Raw genomic sequence first — 21,390 nt, 5'->3', positions numbered from 1 at the left:
GTTATAAAGTGACAGTTATTAAAGTGCAACTCAGGACACGTGTGTGTCAAACCAGTCTCTGAGTATTGAGGAGTCTGATGGCTTGGGGACTGACTCATCTGTTGTTAAGTCCGCTAAAAGGGGCATGGACAATGATTTAATATGAATATCTTGCTAAAAGTTTCCCTGCACTGATTAAATGTTGATGAAATGTAGGCTAACGCCTGCAGCTAGCTAACTTATTTTTTTTTAGCTAGCTAGCTTATTTCACTACAGAGACTGAGCGCAACGTGTCATAATCTGAAGACCACGCCCACCGGGAGGGAAGACAATCCAACCGTCTCCGTTGACTTTGCATTGCGAGAGGTTGCCTCCTTGTCATTTATGACATATAACAAAAGACAGAAAATGCCTAACTAAACCCAGAAATACATTTTTATAAGCTTCAGAACCATAAAAGCCAGCCTTTAAGGAGACAAAAGTAGATACAGGCAATAAGACGTGAAGCATCAGCAGGAAGAGTGGGTAAATTTAATATATCTCCTCCTATCAGGTTCACATAGGGTGGTGAAACAAGCAAACGTCATGGTTAAAATTATGAATGTTTTTTTTCTTTTTACAATATCATGTCGCGTTCCAGTGGGCGTAGTTCTCAGAGTAGTTCGGGTAGTAGTCTCCTTTTATGTCCTGAAACAAACCGTTTTTTGGTGTCGACAGCTTATAAAAAATTATTTCTGGGTTATTTAGCTTGTTTGCTGTATACCTTGTCACACAGCAGCTTTTAGACATTGTTTTGTTTTTTTGTTATAAGTCATAAATGACAAGGAGGCAGTCTCTCGCAATGCAAAGTCAATGGAGACGGTTGGATTGTTCCGTGGCCTAAATACGCTCTGTCTCTATGGACAACAGGTTAATACCACTCACAGACTAAAGGCTACCCACCTTTCTTGGTGAAAAACTGGGTTACAGATTGACACCCTTTCCTTTGACTTTCCTCTCTCTCTTTTCTTTTTTGAAAACCAGATTTTCTTATACTACTCAACATTGTAATCTATGTTTCTGGAGCATCGACTAACTGTCTGCAACTAAACACCGTCATTCACTCACTGATGAGCGCGCTAAGGCAGGACCAAACCATTTCATGCAGATACAGGGGGGTGGTCGGTCAATATTTAATATTGCCAATATTTAACTTTTATTGCCAAAATAAGTCAAATCAAAGACATAATTAATTTTATTATTATTTGAAATATACTCAATGATGATGGTTTATATAGTGTATAATATAATAAAAAAAATTTTAATTCAATTAGTTTTTACCTATTTGTTGGGGCCCCCTGTCATTCAGGGGCCCTTGGAATGGTCCTAACTTTTCCCCCCTATAAGGCGCCCCTGAGCACATTCCACAAGATGCCTCTATGCCCTAAAATGAAAGGTTTTCACAGCGATTAGATGCAGGACTCATCCCATCAACGCTCACATGAAACCGGCGCCTCTATAGGCAAGCGTGAATTAATCACAATGTTCCTTAGAGGAGCAAGACGATTAAACCCACCTCGGCTGGCTACAGTCCCAACTTGGGACTTAACTTTAGTGCTAAAAGCATGCTCTCCATTAAGACTGCACTACTGCTGGCTCTGGCCACAGTAAAATGGGTAGACAGTCGACAATTCATGTCTGGAGTTTGGCCCCGGTCTTTTCAAGAGCCACTGTCAAACCCAGGAAAGGCTATGTACCCAAGGTACTGACCACACCCTTCAAAGTGCAGGTGGTTCACCTTCAGGCCTTCTTCCCTCCTCCATTTAATTCAGATGAGGAACAATCATTGCATTTGTTATGCCCTGTGCAGGCGTTACACACAAATGTTTAGCGTACACGGCAGTTTAGACTGTCTGATCAGTTCTTTGTATGCTATGGAGGACGCACAAAAAGAATATCTGTCTCTAAGCAAAGACTTTCTCACTGGATTGTCGATGCATTTACCCTGGCTTACAAGTCGCAGGGTCAGACTTGCCCAATTGGTGTTAAATCACACTCAACTAGAGGCGTGGCCTCCTCATAGGCATGGATGAATAGTGTATCCTTACAAGACATATTTTTTGCAGCAGGATGGTCCTCTCAAAACACATTCGCAAGGTTTTACAACCTATATGTGATGTCTCTTTCTTCAAAAGTCCTTTTTGTTTAGAGCACTTGCTATTCTTTGGCAATATATATATATATATATATATATATATATATATATATATATATGCCTTTCCCTTTAAGTATGGGTTACCCATCATTTACACAACCGCCTGTATTCAGGCTGTTATAAATACCATAAAGTCACAAGCACTTTCATTATAAATAAACTCCCTTCCCGTCTGGGTTCATAAGGAGTTAATTATACTATATGACTATAGTTCATATATTCGTTATGAGCACTCTCCTCCTGGCCATCACGAGGTTCACTCACTGCAACATGCTCATGTCGGTCGTCATCCCATAAGACTGCGCTGCCATGTTTCCTCTCAGAGAAGTTATGTCATGTAGTGCAGTGTGATGGGATTCTGTTCCCCATTTGCGTTAATACGTGATGTGTAAACTGAGTCGTAAGGTAACATCTCAGTTACATACGTAACCTCGGTTCCCTGAGATGAAGGGAACGAGACATTGCGACTGCTAGCCGCACTATAAGACTCAGAGTTCTTGAGGCATGAGCTATGTGCTCCTTGTTCTCAGTCTGAAATTCCTAGCAAATGGTGTCTGTGCACCTGTTTTTATAGCGGTCAGTTTCGCACCAAAACAGGCAGGGCTCAAACACAATAGCCAATATTAAAATATTGGCGTTATTATAGAGAGGTTTCAAATAGGTTGTATATGAAGGCACTCCCTATATGTGTTAATACGCAATGTCTCGTTCCCTTCTCTCAGGGAACCGAGCTTACATAGGTAAATGATACGTTACTGCATTTTTTTCCAACAAGAAACCTTGCAGTCAATATGCTTATGCAAAGGGCATCAGAGTTTAACCATTATGAAGTTATATGTTAGGATATAATTTTGTCATCATGACATGATATTTTGTGGTATGATTTTCGATTTTCAATGTTTCTGTTCCAGATAAATTCTGTAAAATGTAGATTAGATTTACAATAGAATTAAATAATATAATTTGATAGCTATATTTTAATTTTTTTACATTTTCTTCCTTTAGCTTAAATGAAGTTAGCTACTTTTTGTTAGTTGCTGCATTTCTTCTAAATTCAAGAGACCTTTAGAAACTAACATTTTTAATTTTCCTATTCAGATTATGTTATATTTATAATTAAGCTACATCAATTGTACTGAATATAAGCATGGTTGTGATTTGGCTGTAAGGACAAGGATGCAGGCAAATAAATTAATTCGGAGTAACTTACATTTTAGACAAAATATGGCCAGTATTTTTTTCTATATTTGCTTCAATAATATAAACATTGTGTGTCACCAAGCAACACACAAATTGTATAGCCTGTCTGAAATGTCACAAAGTAAACTGCTATTGATATTGTGGCATTAAAAAGTATGTGAACCCTTTGGAATTACCTGCATTTATGCACAAATTTGTCATTAAATCTGGTTTGATATTCATCTAAATTACAATAATGACCAAACAAAATCTGTTTTAATTTATAAACAATTGTATTTTTACTTATAAAGCACTCAAATTTTTTTAGCTTGGTATTCACAAGAAGCATCTGCTGACGATTGACCAAGCCTTGCAAAAAAGATATCTGTGATCAAGAATTGTTGCTTTGCACATAACTGGAAAAGGTTACAAAGTTATCTCGAAGAGCTTAGATATTTATCAGTCCACAGTTAGACAAACTGTCTATAAATGGAAATTATTTAGTACTGTGGCTACTCTCCCTAAAAGTGGCCATCCGGCCAAGATTACTCAAAGGGCACAATGCAAAATGCTCAATAAGTTAAAACAACGAACCCTAGAGTGACAGTTGAAGAATCACTGGATCTGGTTAACATCTCTATTAATGAGTTTACTATATGGAAAACATTAAAAAGGCATGGTGTCCATGGCAGGATACCATCAAGGAAGCTGCTGCTTATTAATAAAAACATTGCCTTGTCAATCCACACGCTACTGGGAAAATGTTTTTTGGACTGATGGAACCAAGATTGAACACACAGTACTATGTATGGTATAAAAAGTTCACCGCATTCCAACATGAGAGCGTCTTAATTTGGGGTTGCTTTGCTGCTTTGGGCCCTGGAGTGCTTGCTATCAGAGGAAAAAGTGAATTCCCAAGTTTATCAAGATATCCTACAGCAGTGGTTTAGTGGTACAGCAGGGGCCCCCCAACACTACACATTTTGTATTCCTCCCTGATGATTCAACTTATCAGCTCGTTAGTGGAGACTCCAAGACCTGAACTTGGTGTGTCAGAAAAGGGCAATATTCTAAATGTGCAGTGTTGGTGGGCCTCAAGGAACAGGGTTGGGAACCACTGTCCTACAGGATAATGTTAGGGTGGCTGTGCACCAGCTGAAACTCAGTGGAAGTTGGTTGATGCAGCAGTATAGTGACCCTTAACATGAAAGTAAATCCACTACAGAATGCCTTCAAAAATAGAAAATCCAGGAGTGAGCTGTTCACAAGAAAGCCATTCACACCAGACTGTGACTTTGATGAAGATATCACCACATTTTATCACCAGTGAATGCAGAAAACAAGCTAATTCCAAAGGATTCTTATGTTTTCTTGCCACTATAAGAGGACCAGATGTTGTATAACTTTATTCGGATTATGCAGTTCATGGCAATATTAATATATTGAAATGTTTTATTCTACACTTATGAATTTGTATTTTTTTTAAATATTTGTGCTCAACAATTTTCATACTCTGTTGGTTCGCAAAAGATATCCAGTGCAAAATCTGGGTCCTAAACTAAAACCAGTGAAGAACCTCCGCTCTGTACCTCTCTTCATCTGCAATCATTTATCTTACCCTCTCCGCTCCACATCTCTAGACTCATAACCCTGCAGCCGCAGCAGTGGACGTGCTGCTAGAGATAAATTCTGCATTATGCCCGCTTGAAATAGTGTCTGGGGACGTTGTTATGCCTCCTTGCCTTAGATGAGGACGTATCCTATGTAATAAATCATCTCTTACTGTTAATTAAACCATCCGTCTGAACTGTGCTCTGTGTGTGTGTGTGTGTGTGTGTGTGTGCTTATTGCTTTGACTAGGGAAGACGTGTTAAACTTTGTGCATGATTGCGTTTATGAAAGCCAGTGCCCCTGACGGTCGTATTGTTGGAAGTGATATGATGGGAAGAGAGTGGAGAAAAACGGCCTTTACAACAAGATTATTAAACACTATGGGACACTGAATCCTTGTGCCCAATGTGGCAAATTTTGCCAACAGAGCAGTAGTAATGTTGCATTTAAATGCATCTGAAAGGAATAGACAGGTTTGTGTAGAAATCTCCAGATATTAGCCAAGGTCAGAATCAGCCATATGTTGGTTTTGGAAAACTAAGCCCTCATAAGTTAAGTACTCTCAGCTCCATTTACGAAATGTTACTATATTTAAATCCATTCTGCTGATTTTCTGCAACAGATTTTGTGGGCCCAGTGCCGATATGTGCAAGATCGCTCACTCAAATGGATCATTCTTCAATTGGAGTGGCATGGTTTATTTAATTTTTTTGCACTTCCATAAATTATATTTTTTTATAATTATTTCATATCTATTTAAGTTTACTATCACATGATATGTACTTCTTTGTGTATTACAAGATAAATGAGTACTGTTCATACTAATAAACACCATATCATGTTGACTTTATGTGCAACAATGAACTATCAACAATGGTGAATTATCAGTATTTTATATGCGTATACACACACATAATATAAGTTATTTTCTTACTCAAGGTGGCACTGATGTTTCATTGAATGACTTGAATTACATTTGACATTGCTGTTTGAAGTAGAAACAACATTGAAGTAAACATAGCGAGTACATTTGTGACACTGTCATTTGGGTGTACTACTGAAATAATGTTAATTAAGCATCTATTTAGACTCAACACGTTCCTGAGGAAATACACATTGATACACATACGCTACACATACATTACACATGTGTAGACTGTGTTGGACAGCCAGTTGCATCTCATGAAATTTCAGTTTGAAAATGACGAATCCTGTTTTTGATTTGTCATGATTTGTTGCATTATCTCTTTAATTTATGATATTATATATTTTATTTAATTGTTTCTAATTGTCTTTAAAATATAAAAAAATGTACACTATCTGGGCATTTTGGACATCTATTTTTTATAGATATAAGTGCCGGGTCTCTAAAGACCTGAATATGTACGTGTTTGGGAAAATTATCATGCATTTAAGGGTTAAAATAATGAGGTGGTCAAAAAATCATCTCAAGACCAAACATTTGACTCTGTCTAACTTCTTCCACCAGCCCCTTTTGCAGTGACAACTGTACCAACATCTGTAACAACAGGTGGAAAAATATCAATACAAATTACATCATAAATACAATTGTAAATATAAACATAACAATAATAACTGAAAAATAATCTATGAACATTTACAGTTTAACACAATCTCATTAATATTTGTTTCATAAAATAGCTATTCTCAGGGACATAATTTGATGTTCCACAATTTTTTCAGAGTATGGACATGAACTTTATTACCACCTGCTGGTGAAATCTCCAAACTGCAAATGCAGGAACGGAGTTTGGACTTTGTACTGTAAACAAACATGCTTTTAAAACATCTTAGCGCAATGACATATTTTTCAGGAAAATAGCAAGTTGTGCTTTGCACCACTTTATTTAACGTACAATATACCCACAGTTTGCGTGCATAAACCCACTGATAGCACAAAAACTCCCAGGCCACTTGTGTTTTGCACTTGCATGAAAATTGTGCAAGTTATAACTGTAACACCTCAGGCTCTGATATAGTGTGACATAAAAATATGAAATGTTGTAAAATACATAAACTTTTCTAAGAAAGAATGAACTCACTCTGCACTCTTCAACCATTACCAACAATGACCTATACACACAGGAAGTAGACCAAATTGAAACTTTTCTTAAAGGCACCGGCCCCTTATCAGGCTAATTAAGCCTCCGAGAGGGATAAAGGCCAACGCGGGAGAGAGAGATCGTTTACGGACATGTCCGTAATGTGTGTTTGTCTCGTTTATCATTAAAATATTATTTACATCGTCAAGCCGGTTCTCGCCCCCTCCTTTCCATTAAACTACGTTACAATTCATATTAAAAGATTCACAATTTAACCACTTTGTTTAAAATTTGCCATTGTTTCAAATACATCCCAGGATACCTCTTTGAGGTATGCAGAGGACATGCGTATTTTGTTACACATGAGATCTCTCAAACTCAAAAAAAAAAAAAAATATATATATATATATCAAGACAAACATGTATCTTTTAACAATGTGCAAATTGATTTCACCCTACAGAATACAAATGTGCACACTTAAATGGATTTTGTAGATGAAGTTTTTAACACTCCATTTTCTGTGAATCAGAGTACAGTTGAGCCTAACACATATTTCAAGGGACAGATCATAGTTGAAGAGACCTGATTTCAGTCTTTACTCAATTTACTCAAATTTGAGGCGCATGACAAGTGTTTACCATCGTTTTGCCTAGCTGGACATGTCTGTGGATCAACATCTTTTGTTGGCTCTGGAAGATCAGTGCTTTATCCATGATATTTTCGAGATACCTAACTCTACCTTTTACCTACCCCTAAAATCAGAGGGAAATGATTGGTTGATAAGAATTGTTGAGCCAATAACATGTACTACCAGGCAAAATCACAACCAATGAAAGTTCAGGACAGGCACAGAGGTTAGAGGTAAAAATGATCTGTGATATCCTTCTGCAATATACAGCTCAATATACTGTATACAGTAACTACCATTACGAACAAACAATCCTGTGGGAGTTATGCTCCAGTATATGTACCTAATAATCAATTTCATTTTGTTGCATCCTACAAGGTTTGTACGTTTCAGCCTTTCATTTAAGCAAAGTTCATGTGATCATTTGACCATATTATAAATCTTACTTTTGTCCTCATCTTAGTCCATTCTTTGGCAATTTAATGCCTCAGATTGTTGTAGCAGGAACTGTTTTATGAAAATGACCACTAATAAAGAAAATGAATAAGAAAAATTGGAATGTTCAAAATGGTTGTAAGAAGTCCAATTGCTTTTGTGAAAAGGCTTCACTGTTTTTATTTGTTCTAGAACACAATATATTTGATACCATTGTTGTTAGAATTTATTAGTGATTTGATATTACCTGGTTATCCCTTATTAGTGATTTGACACTTTATTAGGAACACCTGTAAAACTAATTATTCATGTGATTATTTAAACAGCCAATCATGTGGCAGCAGTGCAATGCATACAATCATGCAGATATGGGCCAGGAGCTTCAGTAAATGTTCACATCAACAAACAGAATGGGGGGGGAAATGTGATAACAGTGATGTCGACCGTGGTCAACATGATGGTTTCTGTAACTGTTGATCTCCTGGGAGTTTCACACAACAGTCTCTGGAATTTATTCCGAATGGCGCCAAAACATAAAAACAGGCTATAACTCAGATAACCACTCTGTACAATGGTAGATAACAATAGCATCTCAGAATGCACAACAGGTCAAACCTTGACACGGATGGGCTACATCAGCAGAAGACCACGTAGGGCACTTTATTAGAACCACAGTGTTCCTAATAAAGTGCTAAGTGAGTGTATGTTTATAAAGAATATGGAAGGATGAGCTTCAAGTAGATAGAAAGCTCAGGTCCATATCAAGATTCCAATTTGGGACAGAACCATTTAATGCAAACAACAGATCAACCTTTGCTACCTTAATAACAAAATATTGCTGTTTAAATAAAGAGATGATTAAAAATAAAAGTATATCTGAAGTGTAAATGAGACAATCTGTATGAAACAAAATACCCCTTCATGAGCACAATGCAATAACAGGGTAAATATAAAATACTTTTAAATGCTTTTATTCAATAATAAAAAAATAATGCATTATACTTGACAGTATGCTCAATCTAATATCATGAATATACAAAATGATGGTGCCCAACCCTGTTGAAAAATTTCCCATTTCGACTGCAATAAGGCAATATCCCTTGTATTAAACACTTCACTTTGTTGTAAAATATGCAGTCTGTACTCCACAGATGTTGAGTATTGTGGACATTTATCATCATGAGATGTGTTTTCTGCTGAGTTGTTAATAGTTTTCCTTATTGCAGTTCCCTAACTGTCGTCTCAGCATTAGCAATGACCAGACCTTTACATAGATGTGCTTTTTAAAATCTTCTGTCTGTTCAAAATGCTTACGTTTCCTTCTCTTCTTCCCACAGAGAGGGCAGATAAATGGCATGCTGTGTTCTTTAAATGGGGAGGTTGGATTTAATGTTTCAATATATATATATTTTAATATTATTGTCTTTGTGTGCTCCTTGTGATAAGATACCATTTTCAGATGTTGTGTCATGTGAAGAGTGCTCATGTTAACTAACAACATTCATGTGTGTCTCAGTTTATGAAATGTGTTTTTGTAACATACTGATACTGTGTCAATGTTACACTTGTCTTTTCTGTTACTCTAATCTCTGTCATACAAATATTCAGACAAAACATTCATTGAATGTATGTACAGTACTAACACGTTTTACCTCACATTGTGATTATTTCATTATCAGATGATCTGTATAATATCTGTGGCATTCATTATTTTCACTTCCTGTATAGTTACGGTGTCTTCCTGCATAACTGTTTTAAGGTCTGCATGCTTTAAATAATTATATTAAGGGGAAAAATCTTAAATTTGTATCCCCCTCATCTATAAAAATCAGAACAAGTTAAAACATAACTTACAGACTATGTAAGTAGCTAATGAAGAAAAGAAAAGAAAAAGGGGGGTCAATTTTGTCATCGACACTGAAAGGCAATAATTCTAAAATGTAATTAACTTTTCCTCATTGTGAAGCTCCACTTCGAGTAGCCCCCCACTCTCAATTTCCATCAAATTGGTCACCATATAACTTCAGATTTGAGTTGTGGAGCAACTACACTATTAAATTTACTCCTATAGTCACTTCAAAAATATCAAACACATAATATATACTTCCACTTGGTGGAATCACACTTTGAGGGCAAGTCTGTACCCGTCATATATTAACTACGCAACATTCTGTGAAATCTGTCAACTCTGATGGCCAATAATCTGCAGACTGGAGCCAACTCTTTGGGACTAAAATTGATGTTAAAGATGGGTTTCATAGTACATTAAACAATTTTAAAATATCTAGGAAAATGCCATATCCCACAATATGACCCCTATAACACATCTAGTATGTTACGTCACTATCTTTAAATCAGTGTTTCTCAACTGGTGGGTCACGACCCAAAAGTGGTTTGCAGGTCTATACGGACTGGGTCACGGAGAGCAGGGAGAGAACAATGCCATGGTTCTCCCATTGAACATTTTTGGTCTTACCTGTGCTTATGTATTTTCAATGTAAATACAAAGGGCAAGTACATAAAGGGCTTTAAAATCTAGAACTCCAAAACTTGGGGACAAATTATAAAATTTTCCTCCCATGTAATATAAACATCAACAACAAAAAAATTATGTCACTTGATACATGCCCTTATACTTGACTATGAACAAAACGATGCAAGATAAGAAAACAAATCTGACCCAAGATGCTTTAAATACAGGTTACCTTTTTTTGAATGTTTACTATGGTTGGCCACCAACTTGATGTTCAATGAAAAAGCTGGGTCCTGAAGAAAAAACAGTTGAGAAACACTGCATTAAATCACTCTTAATTATCTGACATTACATGTATTTCTGCCCAAATGCAGGTGAAAAGTAAAGATTTATCTCGACTGTCTCATGAGCAGACCCTGCATGCACTGCACTGCAGGCGTAACATGAGGTGGTGTCAGAAGAGGAAAGCAGGTGTTCCTGGAGTTGTTGGTGGGACAATGGTTATGACTGACTGTGTGGACAGTGGGACGCAGACAGATATTAGTTTCCCACACATGGTGACATTAGGCAGGCCTGTCCATCACAACAGACCAGCATCACCTCCATCACCTCCACTTCCACCAGTGCCAGAGCCTTACCTCTTCAACCAGCTGTAAGTGTGTGTTTGATAAAAGATCTACAGGTTGTCAATGTTGGGAAACATTACTTCCAAAAGTAACAGTGTTACTCCTAATAAAGCCAACTTCTGAGTACATTTTGTTTTTTACAAAGGTATCACACAAATGTATTTACACAAGAATCACAATCAACGGAAATATATATATTTTTTTCAATCCCATTATGTTTTTCCATAGACTAATTGATTTTCAATGAAAATGTACAGTATAAACTTATAAAGACCTACCTTAAGCTCCGAGGTTGTTAATTGATGGTATATGTTTCCGTTGAAGCCATCTGTCTGATATTTCAACTACATTGTTTAAAAACAGTGTTTGATATATGGATTCATGGTAAACAACTACATTACTCATGATCCAGCAAAGAAAGATCCACCAATCAGAGAACCGGGGCCAACAAAGCCCAAGAAAATTGCGACCGTCCACTCTATTGAAGCAATGTGAATGGCGTAATCGAGTAGTTGTTTCTTCACCCTTAAACTACTTCTATATTTGTACATATTGGAATATCTTGCTATAAACGGTTGTGAAATGTAAAAAATACTGTTTCTATACTTATTATCAACAACCTAAAATCAATAGTTTTACATATTCCCATTGTTTTATATTCAATGTCATAATTCACAATGCTTCATGGGATTGTGGACCATACCCTCGTGAAAGACGGTAAGTACTTTTGTCTTTTTTGCCTCAAAATTAAAGTTTGTGATGTTGTGATTCACCTTGGTGGTTGGTTTGGTTCTTGGATTACAACTCTTATGAAAGATTTTATGAAAAGTCTATGGGAAAAATTAATGGGGAAAATACTTTCAGAACCCAGACAGCTGAATAAATGGGGGCTGTTGTGCTCTATTGGATCACATTACGTGTCAAATGTTGAACTACTTCAAACATGACACGGCATCTTAATTGTGGCTTTTTTCATTGAGACCCCAAAGCCCCGAATACCTTAATGCAGACCTGCTTGTACATTACCCCCCATACTGTTGGTTTTCACAGTTTTCATTTCAGTATGTCACTCAGGTTAATTACAGATTTTCCTCCTCAGTCCTCCAATGGAACATGTGTACTATGACCCAACGGACTACTTCGACATTAGTCAACATGAGGTGGACAGACAAGATGACCTGGAGTATGAGGTCATCACCATTCCTTTAAACTTTACCTTACTCATACAGACATTAATATTTTAGTCTCTGGTGAAGTACCATCTTATATCGGTTTGTATAATTTGTCTCTCTTTCGGTTTTCATTTAGGAAGTGGAACTGTACAAACCTTGCCAGCAAGATAAACTGGGTTTAACAGTGTGTTATCGCACTGATGATGAAGAGGATCTGGGGATCTATGTGGGTGAGGTGAGAAACAGTGAATAATGGGAAAGTGTTGACTGACAAATAATATATATTCAATATATAGTCAAATTCAGAACACCATTTCATCTCCAGTTATCAATGTACACTCAAGATCATTCTACTTGGGCATGCTAATTACAAAGTATTTACACCTTTTTATATGAAACAAGAGCTTTTCACATTTGCAGACTCTTCAGTATATTATTAGTTCAGTATGTAACTTGAAAGGTGATGCAATCTCTTTTTATTTTTAATTATTTTCTCCTATGTCTATGGGGTGATTATATAGCAAAAGAATAAATGTTATATACATTTTGCACAATTTTCTGAAAGCCTATGGCATTTGCCATAAATTAACTGAGGACGAGTCAAAATTTAAATTCTGTGGACAGTATATGTGGACTTTAGTTGTATGCAACCCAGAATATTCCTTAAATATGTCTGAGAGATCAATATCCTGTCCCTTATCTTATCTCAGGTCAACCCCAATAGCATAGCTGCTAAGGATGGCCGAATCCGTGAAGGAGACAGAATACTACAGGTATCAATAATAAAAAAACAACTCTTCTTATATGCCAACTATCGGTTCTGAAACAAACACCACTAGTAATTACTGGTAAGCTGCAAGAAGTCTTGTAAATATATTCTTTAGATAACATTGGAGTACCAGTCATTGTAAGAACTATAAAATGAGGAAACTGTGTTTTAGGAGGCTTACCATGATTTGACTAGAACACATTCCTGGATCATTATTTTTGTTTGTCCTGGTACAACATTCCTATCAACCAATCAGGATTTAGGGTTAAGCTTAACATTATGATGTCAAAAGCTGTGCATCCAATCAAGCTCTATTGGTGCACATTCATCTATCATTAGTTAGAAGCTTGGCAAATTATGCAGATGTCAACATGGAAAGGTTGCATGACATCCCCTCATCCTCAAAACCCATAATAGTAATACATTTTAATGTTTTACCAAGGGGATTTTAATTTTCTTTTGAATGATAAACCATTTTCGTACCGTGTTGGATCACCACTTAATGTCCAGTGTAAAATCTGGGTACTGACACACAACTAGATGAGAACCACTGATTTAGGGGATACATTTTGATGTGAGATGAAATGTTAAATTGAATGCATTTATGTTAAGATAAATGGAGTGGATGTTCAGAACAGAGAGGAAGCCGTGGCAATCCTGACCAGAGAGGACAGCACCAACATCTCTCTGCTACTGGCACGACCAGATATTGAGGTGAGACTTGCATTAAAATTACTTTAATAATCCATTTTAAATACACTGCCTGCCCCACCCCCCACCGCCAAAAAAAGCTGCATACTCTATTTAGTTGGACCGCCTTTAGCTTTGAATGTGGCGCACATTCGTATTGTATTGTTTCGACAACCTTATGCAATGCCACAACATTTATTTCCATTCAGAGTTGCATACATTTTTGGTCGAGATCTTGTACTGATGACGGGAGTCTCGAACCACTCCACATAGTCTTCTCCAGCACATCCCAAATACTTTCAATGGGGTAAAAGTGCAGGACTCTGTGGTGGCCAATTCATGTGTGGAAATGATTCCTCATGCTCCCTGAACCACTCTTTCACAATTTGCGGTCAATGAATCTTGGCATTTTCATCCTGGAATATGCCCATGCCGTCAGGGAAGAAAAGATTCATTGATGGGATAACCTGGTCATTCAGTACATTCAGGTAGTCAGCTGGCTTCATTTTATTGCTGCATATCATTGCTGAGCCTAGTCCTGACCAATTGACGCAACCCCAGATCATAACACTGCCTCCAGAGATTTGTACAGTGGGCACTATGAATGAAGGGTGCATTGTTCATGTTCTTCCCTTCTTACCCTGACACATCCATCACTTTGGAAAAGAGCAAATCTGGACTCATCAGACCACATTACCTTTTTCCATTGCTCCACAGTCCAATCTTTATGCTCCCTAGCAAATAAAAGTAGTTTTTTATTAGCCTCACTCACAAGTGGCTTTCTTGTGGCCACAAAGCTGTTTATTCCCAATCCTGTAAATTCTTATCACATTGTGTGTGGAAATGCTCTTTCTTTCACTATAAAATTGTCAATTTTTTATAATGTAACTTCAAGCATTTTAGTGATCTACAATCATGATCATTCAAGATTTTTTTCAGACCACATTTCTTTCGTGAAGCTCACGGTTTACCACCATTCTTCCAGGTTTTAATAATGTGTTGGACAGTTCTTAACACAATTCCAGCGATTTCAGCAATCTCTTGCTTGATTCAGGCCAATAAATTAGCCATTCTGAAACACTCAACAGCTTTTCCACGACCAGGGGATACATCTTCCGACATATTTGTTAAAGAAATGAAAAACTACACACTGCATCAGTTAGGTTTCATTAAAAGAAATGTTGAGTGCTGAAACATTAATCACTGCTATATGATCCAATCATAGGTTCTTAAGGATATTCTTATTTAAATCCAAACGGCGACTTTTTTTTAATAGGCCAGGCAGTCTTCTGCATTAAGCTAGGGCCACCTTATTGAATCAAGTTTTTTGGTTTCATATATTTTAAGTTTATGCATCATTACAAAAGCTTTTAACTGCAACAAATTTAAGGAACAGATGCCAAAGAGTGTAAAGATGTAATCATTTAGAGTAAAAACAATGTCATATAATTATTTTTTTCATATTCAGAAATTAAAGTGGTAATGTCTAGAAGAATCAAATTTGAATTGCACTATGAAATTTGAATGTACTATGAAGACATACTGTAAAAGCGCATTATTGAAAACAAGCTTTTACCAGAGATTATGCTTATTCAGGCTGGGTGTAGCACCTGCAGCTCTATATATTTTGCCGGCCAACAAAATTATTAAAATATTTGAAGAATTCTGTGACAATTTCAGTCTGATCTTAAAAGTTTGTGGGTCCCACTTCAGGTGACTTTAACTACTATTTACTGACATCAAAATACATACAATAAAATATATTTAATGTGCTATTGTGACATGTTTCACATTTGTTGCTACTGAGTTTGAGGTGCAGGTAGGTTTAGAAGTTGGTGTAGGATTTGGTTTAGGTTTAGTTTAGGGTTGGCGTAGGATTAGATTAAAGGATAAGGTTAACAGTGTAAATACAGATGTAATTAAATGCAGGTAACTTTAAATATGTTGTAAGTGTGAAGCAACAAAAAGTATGTACATAATAATTTGATTATTTCAAAGGCTTAAGAACATACTAGTTAAAGACACCTAATATAAAGTGAGTCCAGTTTGAGCTTTGCATTTGGGTTGTGAACCTCTCAAAATATGATACGGACTTGTGGCTATTACTGAAGGATTGGTCAGTTAAAAACTATGAAATGACAGCAAACCTGCATCCCGGAACAGCAAAGCAGCCATTTCAGGGTTCAGCAGCAAAAAACATTGTAATCATAAGGGTCAGATAGACAGTGGAAAATGGTCATGATAAACTATTATGATAATTATAAGTGGACCTCTGTGAAGAAAATACATATGATAAATGTATGTTATGACCCCTTGAACTCAAGTGCATGTTTATTCAAGCAGTAAGATATGCATTTGTTATTGTTCTGGTGAACTGGGCTTCATTCTGTTTCTGGTTTACAAATGAAAGCAGACAGGAAAGGTGAGAGTAGGACAAAGCAAAAGACAGGCAAGGAAGCAAATTGAGTGGCGAATGCAGAGAGAAAAAGGGAAGGAGACAGGGACACATGGGGAGGGGGTTATTCTGTCTGGTGTTTCAGCATTCCTTTGTTCTACTCAAGGTCATACTCTAGAAATCACACTTAGGACATCCCATAATACACACAACCGCCAACAACGAGTCAAGACTTCAAAAACATTGGTTATATAGCTGACTTTCTCAAGTATTGTATAAGCAATTACAGCCCAAGGTTTCATATACAATGTCTAAATCTAATTGCTGAGATTTTTTTTAATAGTGGAAAATGGTTTAAGCCACAACTAAAAATATGAACAAATGAGTGAGCAGTTGATTCTACAGTTTTTCAGGTTTTGGGTCAGTAGCACACAAGTGTGAGTGTGTGCGTGTGTCAAGAGTGTGCGTTATGCGGAACTTGCAGATGGTGTGTCAGACCCTGGGCCAGCATATTCCCCAACACAGGTGGCTCATTTGAGAAACCTCTTACTGTTTAAACACCTCCTACAACAGATGGGAATAGACCCCACAATCAGTTACAGTCAACACACTCAGGCTCACTCAGACAAACACTGTCCTCTACTGCTCAAACAGAGAATTTTTCCTTTTGCAGTGTTTTGTCCAGAATATGTCATTTTTCAAGAATAGGGTAAAAATAGGGTCTGGATTACTAAAACATTTTTTTTAACAACTTATCAGTTAAAGTAGGTGCTAAACCTTCAGAAAATGTTGTTTGTCAACCTCAAAATAATCTCAGGATAATGCAGGACTAAATATGGCAAGAGCTGTTTTAATTGCTATTTCTTTTCTATGTTGCAATTTTTGCAACCTTGTTTTTGGGACATGTGTAAAAACATGATTTTTTTGAGCAAAAATTAAATAAGAATCAAAATGTAAATTTGATTAATTAAAAATACATTTAAAAAGTTTTTTAATTATGATGATGACGATGATGGTGATAATAAACACCAAAATTGGTAGCAGGGTTGCAGATTTAGTCTAAATTAAGCTATTACTATATAGGGGCTAGCTAGTTAGGGACCAAATGTTGATTTATAGTTATTGATAAACTTATAATTCCCATAAATAAAAACAAATATTTGTTTGATATTTTTTCTTACAATAATTTAAGTAACAGTGTGGAAAGGTTTAGCTTGACAAATGGAGCCAACACTAAAATTAAAAACTTAAAAGTGTACCCGATTCGTGGAGAGTGCCATATGTAGTTTTCTTGAAATATGTTTTGTTCTCTCTATAAACAATCTTTGTTTTTGTGAATATCTTTGCTAATTTATGTCTTATCCTTAATTTTGTCTAATTAATGTCTGATCCTTTTCTTTCTTCTTACATGATAAAAAAATCCAAAACCTTTTGCCAGAATGAGGCAGATGATCTGGATTTTGAGTTGAGTGTTGGCCATCTAGAGCACTTGGATAATGCTTCGAACTTACCCAGCCCTCAGCATCGTAGTAAAACCAGATCCTTACTCGGTGACCTCAACGGAATCAGAGCTGGTCGGCCAAACTTGTGGCACACCGCACTTAATAACAGCCAGGAGCTGGACAGTGGAGTGGGTCGCACAGATGAAAGCACACGCTGTGAGGAGTCCTCAGAACATGATCTACTGGCTGATGATGCCACCAGCGCATGCACAACCAACGCCACCAATACACCTGGCAGCATGCGCAAGTACCATGCTGCTCCGCATGGATTGGAATTCCACTACAGCAATGACTCACTACTGGGGCAAGATGGAGTTGGACCAGGAGACCATGGGGTCCCAGAATCACTGGGGCCAGTGACAAGTAGAGTTCTGATGACAGGGTTAACGGAGGAGGAATATGAACGTTACCATGAGCTACTGGAGCTCCGTTGCCTTTATGAGAAAAATGGAAATGCATTTCTTTTGGATAGGAGGAACTTTGGAGCAGGAGGAGATGATTCTGCTGTAGGAGGTGTTCCATTAGAGATGAAATGTAATGAGAGTCTGATACATCATGAGATTACTCTTCTAGAGGAGGAAATTCGTCACCTGGAGTTTAAGTGGCGCAATATTTTGCGGGCTCAAAAGATGCAGCAATTACGTCAACGTTGCTTAAAGGTCTGGCCAGCTGATGAAGAGGATGATGAAGAAAAGGGAGCAAATGCTAGGTGTGGAGGTGCTGATGCACTTCATCATGATCTGTCAGACATCAACGAAATTCCAGAAAGGGAACGCTCGGACAAGGAGAGTACAAGCGCCTATAATACTGGTGGGGAAAGTTGTAAAAGCACGCCTTTGGCAAGTGAACGGCACCCTTCGCCATCTGCGGCTGGAGATTCCAGTGCCTCTGCAACTATGCGACCTTGGACGCCACGTCACAGAACAAGTACAAGCCGTGACAAGAATCTAAACTTGCCTTCATCAGATTCCAAAAGAAAGAATGAAGAAACAGGGGATAGAAGAAACTCTAGTCCAGCAACAAGGCTTCGTTCATTATCTCGGAATGGCGGCAACAGTAGAAAGGGCTTGGATGGAGCAAGTAAGGGGTCCCATGCAAATGGGACTCTGTCTCCTGGGATAACAAAAGGGGGGAGGAGTGCAGAGAACAGTCCGTATCTATCCCGTCGCCATTGCGGGACCACACTGCCTCCACGTTACCAGAGTTGCATGCACTTGAGGGACATCTCTACCATTGATAGTCCAGAAGTTAGGGACAACTTTGAAGAAGTTCCTGCTCAACTGAATACCATGAATTGTGTAAACAGAGACTCCGCAGGTGCCCCTGCTAGTTCTATAATTACGCCACCACCTCAATCTTCACCTCGAATGGAGTGGAAGGTCAAGATCCGCAGTGACGGCTCACGCTATGTTGCTAAACGTCCAGTTAGAGATCGTTTACTGAAAGCCCGTGCCATGAAGATTCGGGAGGAGCGCAGTGGGATGACCACGGATGATGATGCAATCAGTGAAATGAAGATGGGGCGCTACTGGAGCAAAGAGGAACGCAAGCAGCAGCTGCTAAGAGCTCGTGAACAACGGCGACGCCGTGAGTTCATGATGCAGAGCCGACTGGATTTCTTGCGCGAGAAAGAGAAGGAGCAAGATTCCGGGCCACAGGGTCATGCTTCCATACTTGAGTTGAGTCAGAAAAAAAGCATGAAGAAACGAAGCCGACGCATCCTGGACAACTGGATCACCATACAGGAGCTCCTGGCACATGGGACCAGTTCAGTTGATGGAAAGAAAGTGTACAACCCTTTGCTATCTGTGACCACTGTTTGATAAGCAGAGCGAAACAGTCTGGACAACTAAAAGACTAAAGTACAGTGAAAACAATGGGGTACAAAAGGTTGTGTCTAGAAGGAAACCGTCAGGATGGGAAAAGTCTTGTGAGAGTCAGATGCAACATTCATACACAGTATTTCTTTTTGGAGTCCCATATAAACCCTTCACATACCCTTACCCCTAAACATAACCCTAATATTTACCTTAACATTAGTAACAGCAAATGCAACACTCACAAGAATTTCCTGCCTGTTGGTTACCTTATAGATGCTACAAAATTAAGAAAAAAAGCAAAAGTATTTGAATTTAAGTTTACCAATGATTTGTGGCTGTCCAATTAAGATGATAAGAAGCTTAAATCAACAAATAATGGAGATGGATATAAATGTATGCTAAAAAAAGGCAAGTGAATGTACATTTTTTGTAATTAAGATGAACTCTGGTGAACTCTCACATGAACTCTTAAATGCACAAGCAGAATGTTTCAAAGTAAAAAGCAGCAGTGGTCTTAAGCATTTACAAACAATAGTACATCTTCACAAATAATTTTCAATGTATACATTAAATGTATCTATACATTTATAGATAACCACTTAAACCAGCATACACCATGTCATAATTTTTGCTGAATATGTGTGATCTCCTTACTGGTAAAATTAGAAAGTTGGCAATATCACGCATATTGCAATATTAAGCTTACTGTAACTGTTAACTGGAATTAATTTCATAAAGAAGCACATGAATCATTGAAGAACCAAAAAGCACACAAAGAGCGAAAAGTACACACAAATAGGCACAACCAATGATAATGTCAAACACTGACATTGTCCAAAGAATATCTGATGCAATGAAAAATAAATTGGGATAATTGTCAACTCAAGGATTAAATGGGATATTAATGACACAAATTAATTATTTTGTTGTCAGCTTGCAAAATCTCATTTGAAACTGTACCCTTGATATTGTAAACATTTTGCATGATGTTGTCTAGAAATGTTGAAACTAAAGGTATTTTCACACTGCGCTTAACCCCGGGTTATTGTATTTTTAAACACGCTTTTAACCACAGGAAATGCACTATTTCACACTGTACAATTTGTAAACCTTGGGATAGCATTCTTATTTACAATATTATTTGCCGAACTCAATGATCTCCACAATTCGGTCGCAACAGACACACGACCTATTAATGGAGCTGCTCTTCTGTGGAAAAACGCTTACAAAAAAAAAATCTAAACTAGATGCAAACTTGCAGCTTGTTATTTTCACATGCAAATGAGCTTGTGATTTGCCGCAAACGTTTGCCAGAAGTTTGCAGCTCTTCGCCGGTAGTGGTCACAATCCGGCAAACCTCTGACAACAATGGACAATTAGCCAAAAGTTTTCTGCAAAGCTCATTTACATGTTAAAATTATCAGAGGCGAATTTGTGACACCGGATCGGTTCACCATATAGTTTTGGCACAGCAAATGTGGTTGAAGAACCCCCTTCCAAAAAGGTGTGATACGTTGCTTTAACCATGGTTAAAAGCAAGGTTTAAAAAGACAATAACCCAGGTTAAGCGCAGTGTAAAAAAAGCCTCATATGTTGTGTGAAATTGTTGAGTGTTATTGTTGCTGTAACTTCTGTAATACTTGTCTACAGGACACTAATATATTGTGTCCAAAGGTTTATTTAACATTTAGCAGGTCTAAAATGAAGGACTTTCTGCTTATAAATGTTTTTGAATAAAACTTTTGCAACCTAAATTGAAGAACATTATCTGACTCATTATATGTAATAATGCTTCTTTGTTAGAAATATTTCAAAATCCTAAAACTTATCTTAAAAATGTGATATTATATCCC

The 21,390-nt window shown here is 37.4% G+C and overlaps 1 protein-coding gene across 1 annotated transcript; it reads left to right on the top strand.

Annotated features, from left to right (window-relative positions):
* Positions 1–11,028: 11,028 nt before the first annotated feature.
* LOC127618942 (PDZ domain-containing protein 4-like) lies at positions 11,029–21,281 on the top strand. The gene is made up of 6 exons (XM_052091645.1): positions 11,029–11,215; positions 12,289–12,379; positions 12,498–12,596; positions 13,072–13,134; positions 13,743–13,844; positions 17,654–21,281. Exons 1-6 carry the CDS (start codon positions 11,061–11,063, stop codon positions 19,538–19,540), a joined length of 2,397 nt encoding a protein of 798 aa, XP_051947605.1. The 5' UTR covers positions 11,029–11,060; the 3' UTR covers positions 19,541–21,281.
* Positions 21,282–21,390: the final 109 nt, after the last annotated feature.

The sequence above is a fragment of the Xyrauchen texanus genome, chromosome 25 (assembly GCF_025860055.1).
Source record: "Xyrauchen texanus isolate HMW12.3.18 chromosome 25, RBS_HiC_50CHRs, whole genome shotgun sequence".
In the NCBI taxonomy this organism is placed as follows: Eukaryota; Metazoa; Chordata; class Actinopteri; order Cypriniformes; family Catostomidae; genus Xyrauchen; species Xyrauchen texanus.
The sequence above is the reverse complement of the archived record's forward strand: the minus strand, read 5'-3'. Positions and strand labels throughout refer to the sequence as shown.

What these genes read in the sequence shown, in the direction of transcription:
- LOC127618942 (XM_052091645.1), top strand. Translation starts at nt 11,061, where the DNA reads ATGGTTATGACTGACTGTGTGGACAGTGGGACGCAGACAGATATTAGT. An exon ending in CCTTACCTCTTCAACCAGCT is followed by an intron (nt 11,216 to 12,288) that starts GTAAGTGTGTGT and finishes TTTCCTCCTCAG; the next exon opens with TCCTCCAATGGAACATGTGT. An exon ending in TGGGGATCTATGTGGGTGAG is followed by an intron (nt 12,597 to 13,071) that starts GTGAGAAACAGT and finishes ATCTTATCTCAG; the next exon opens with GTCAACCCCAATAGCATAGC.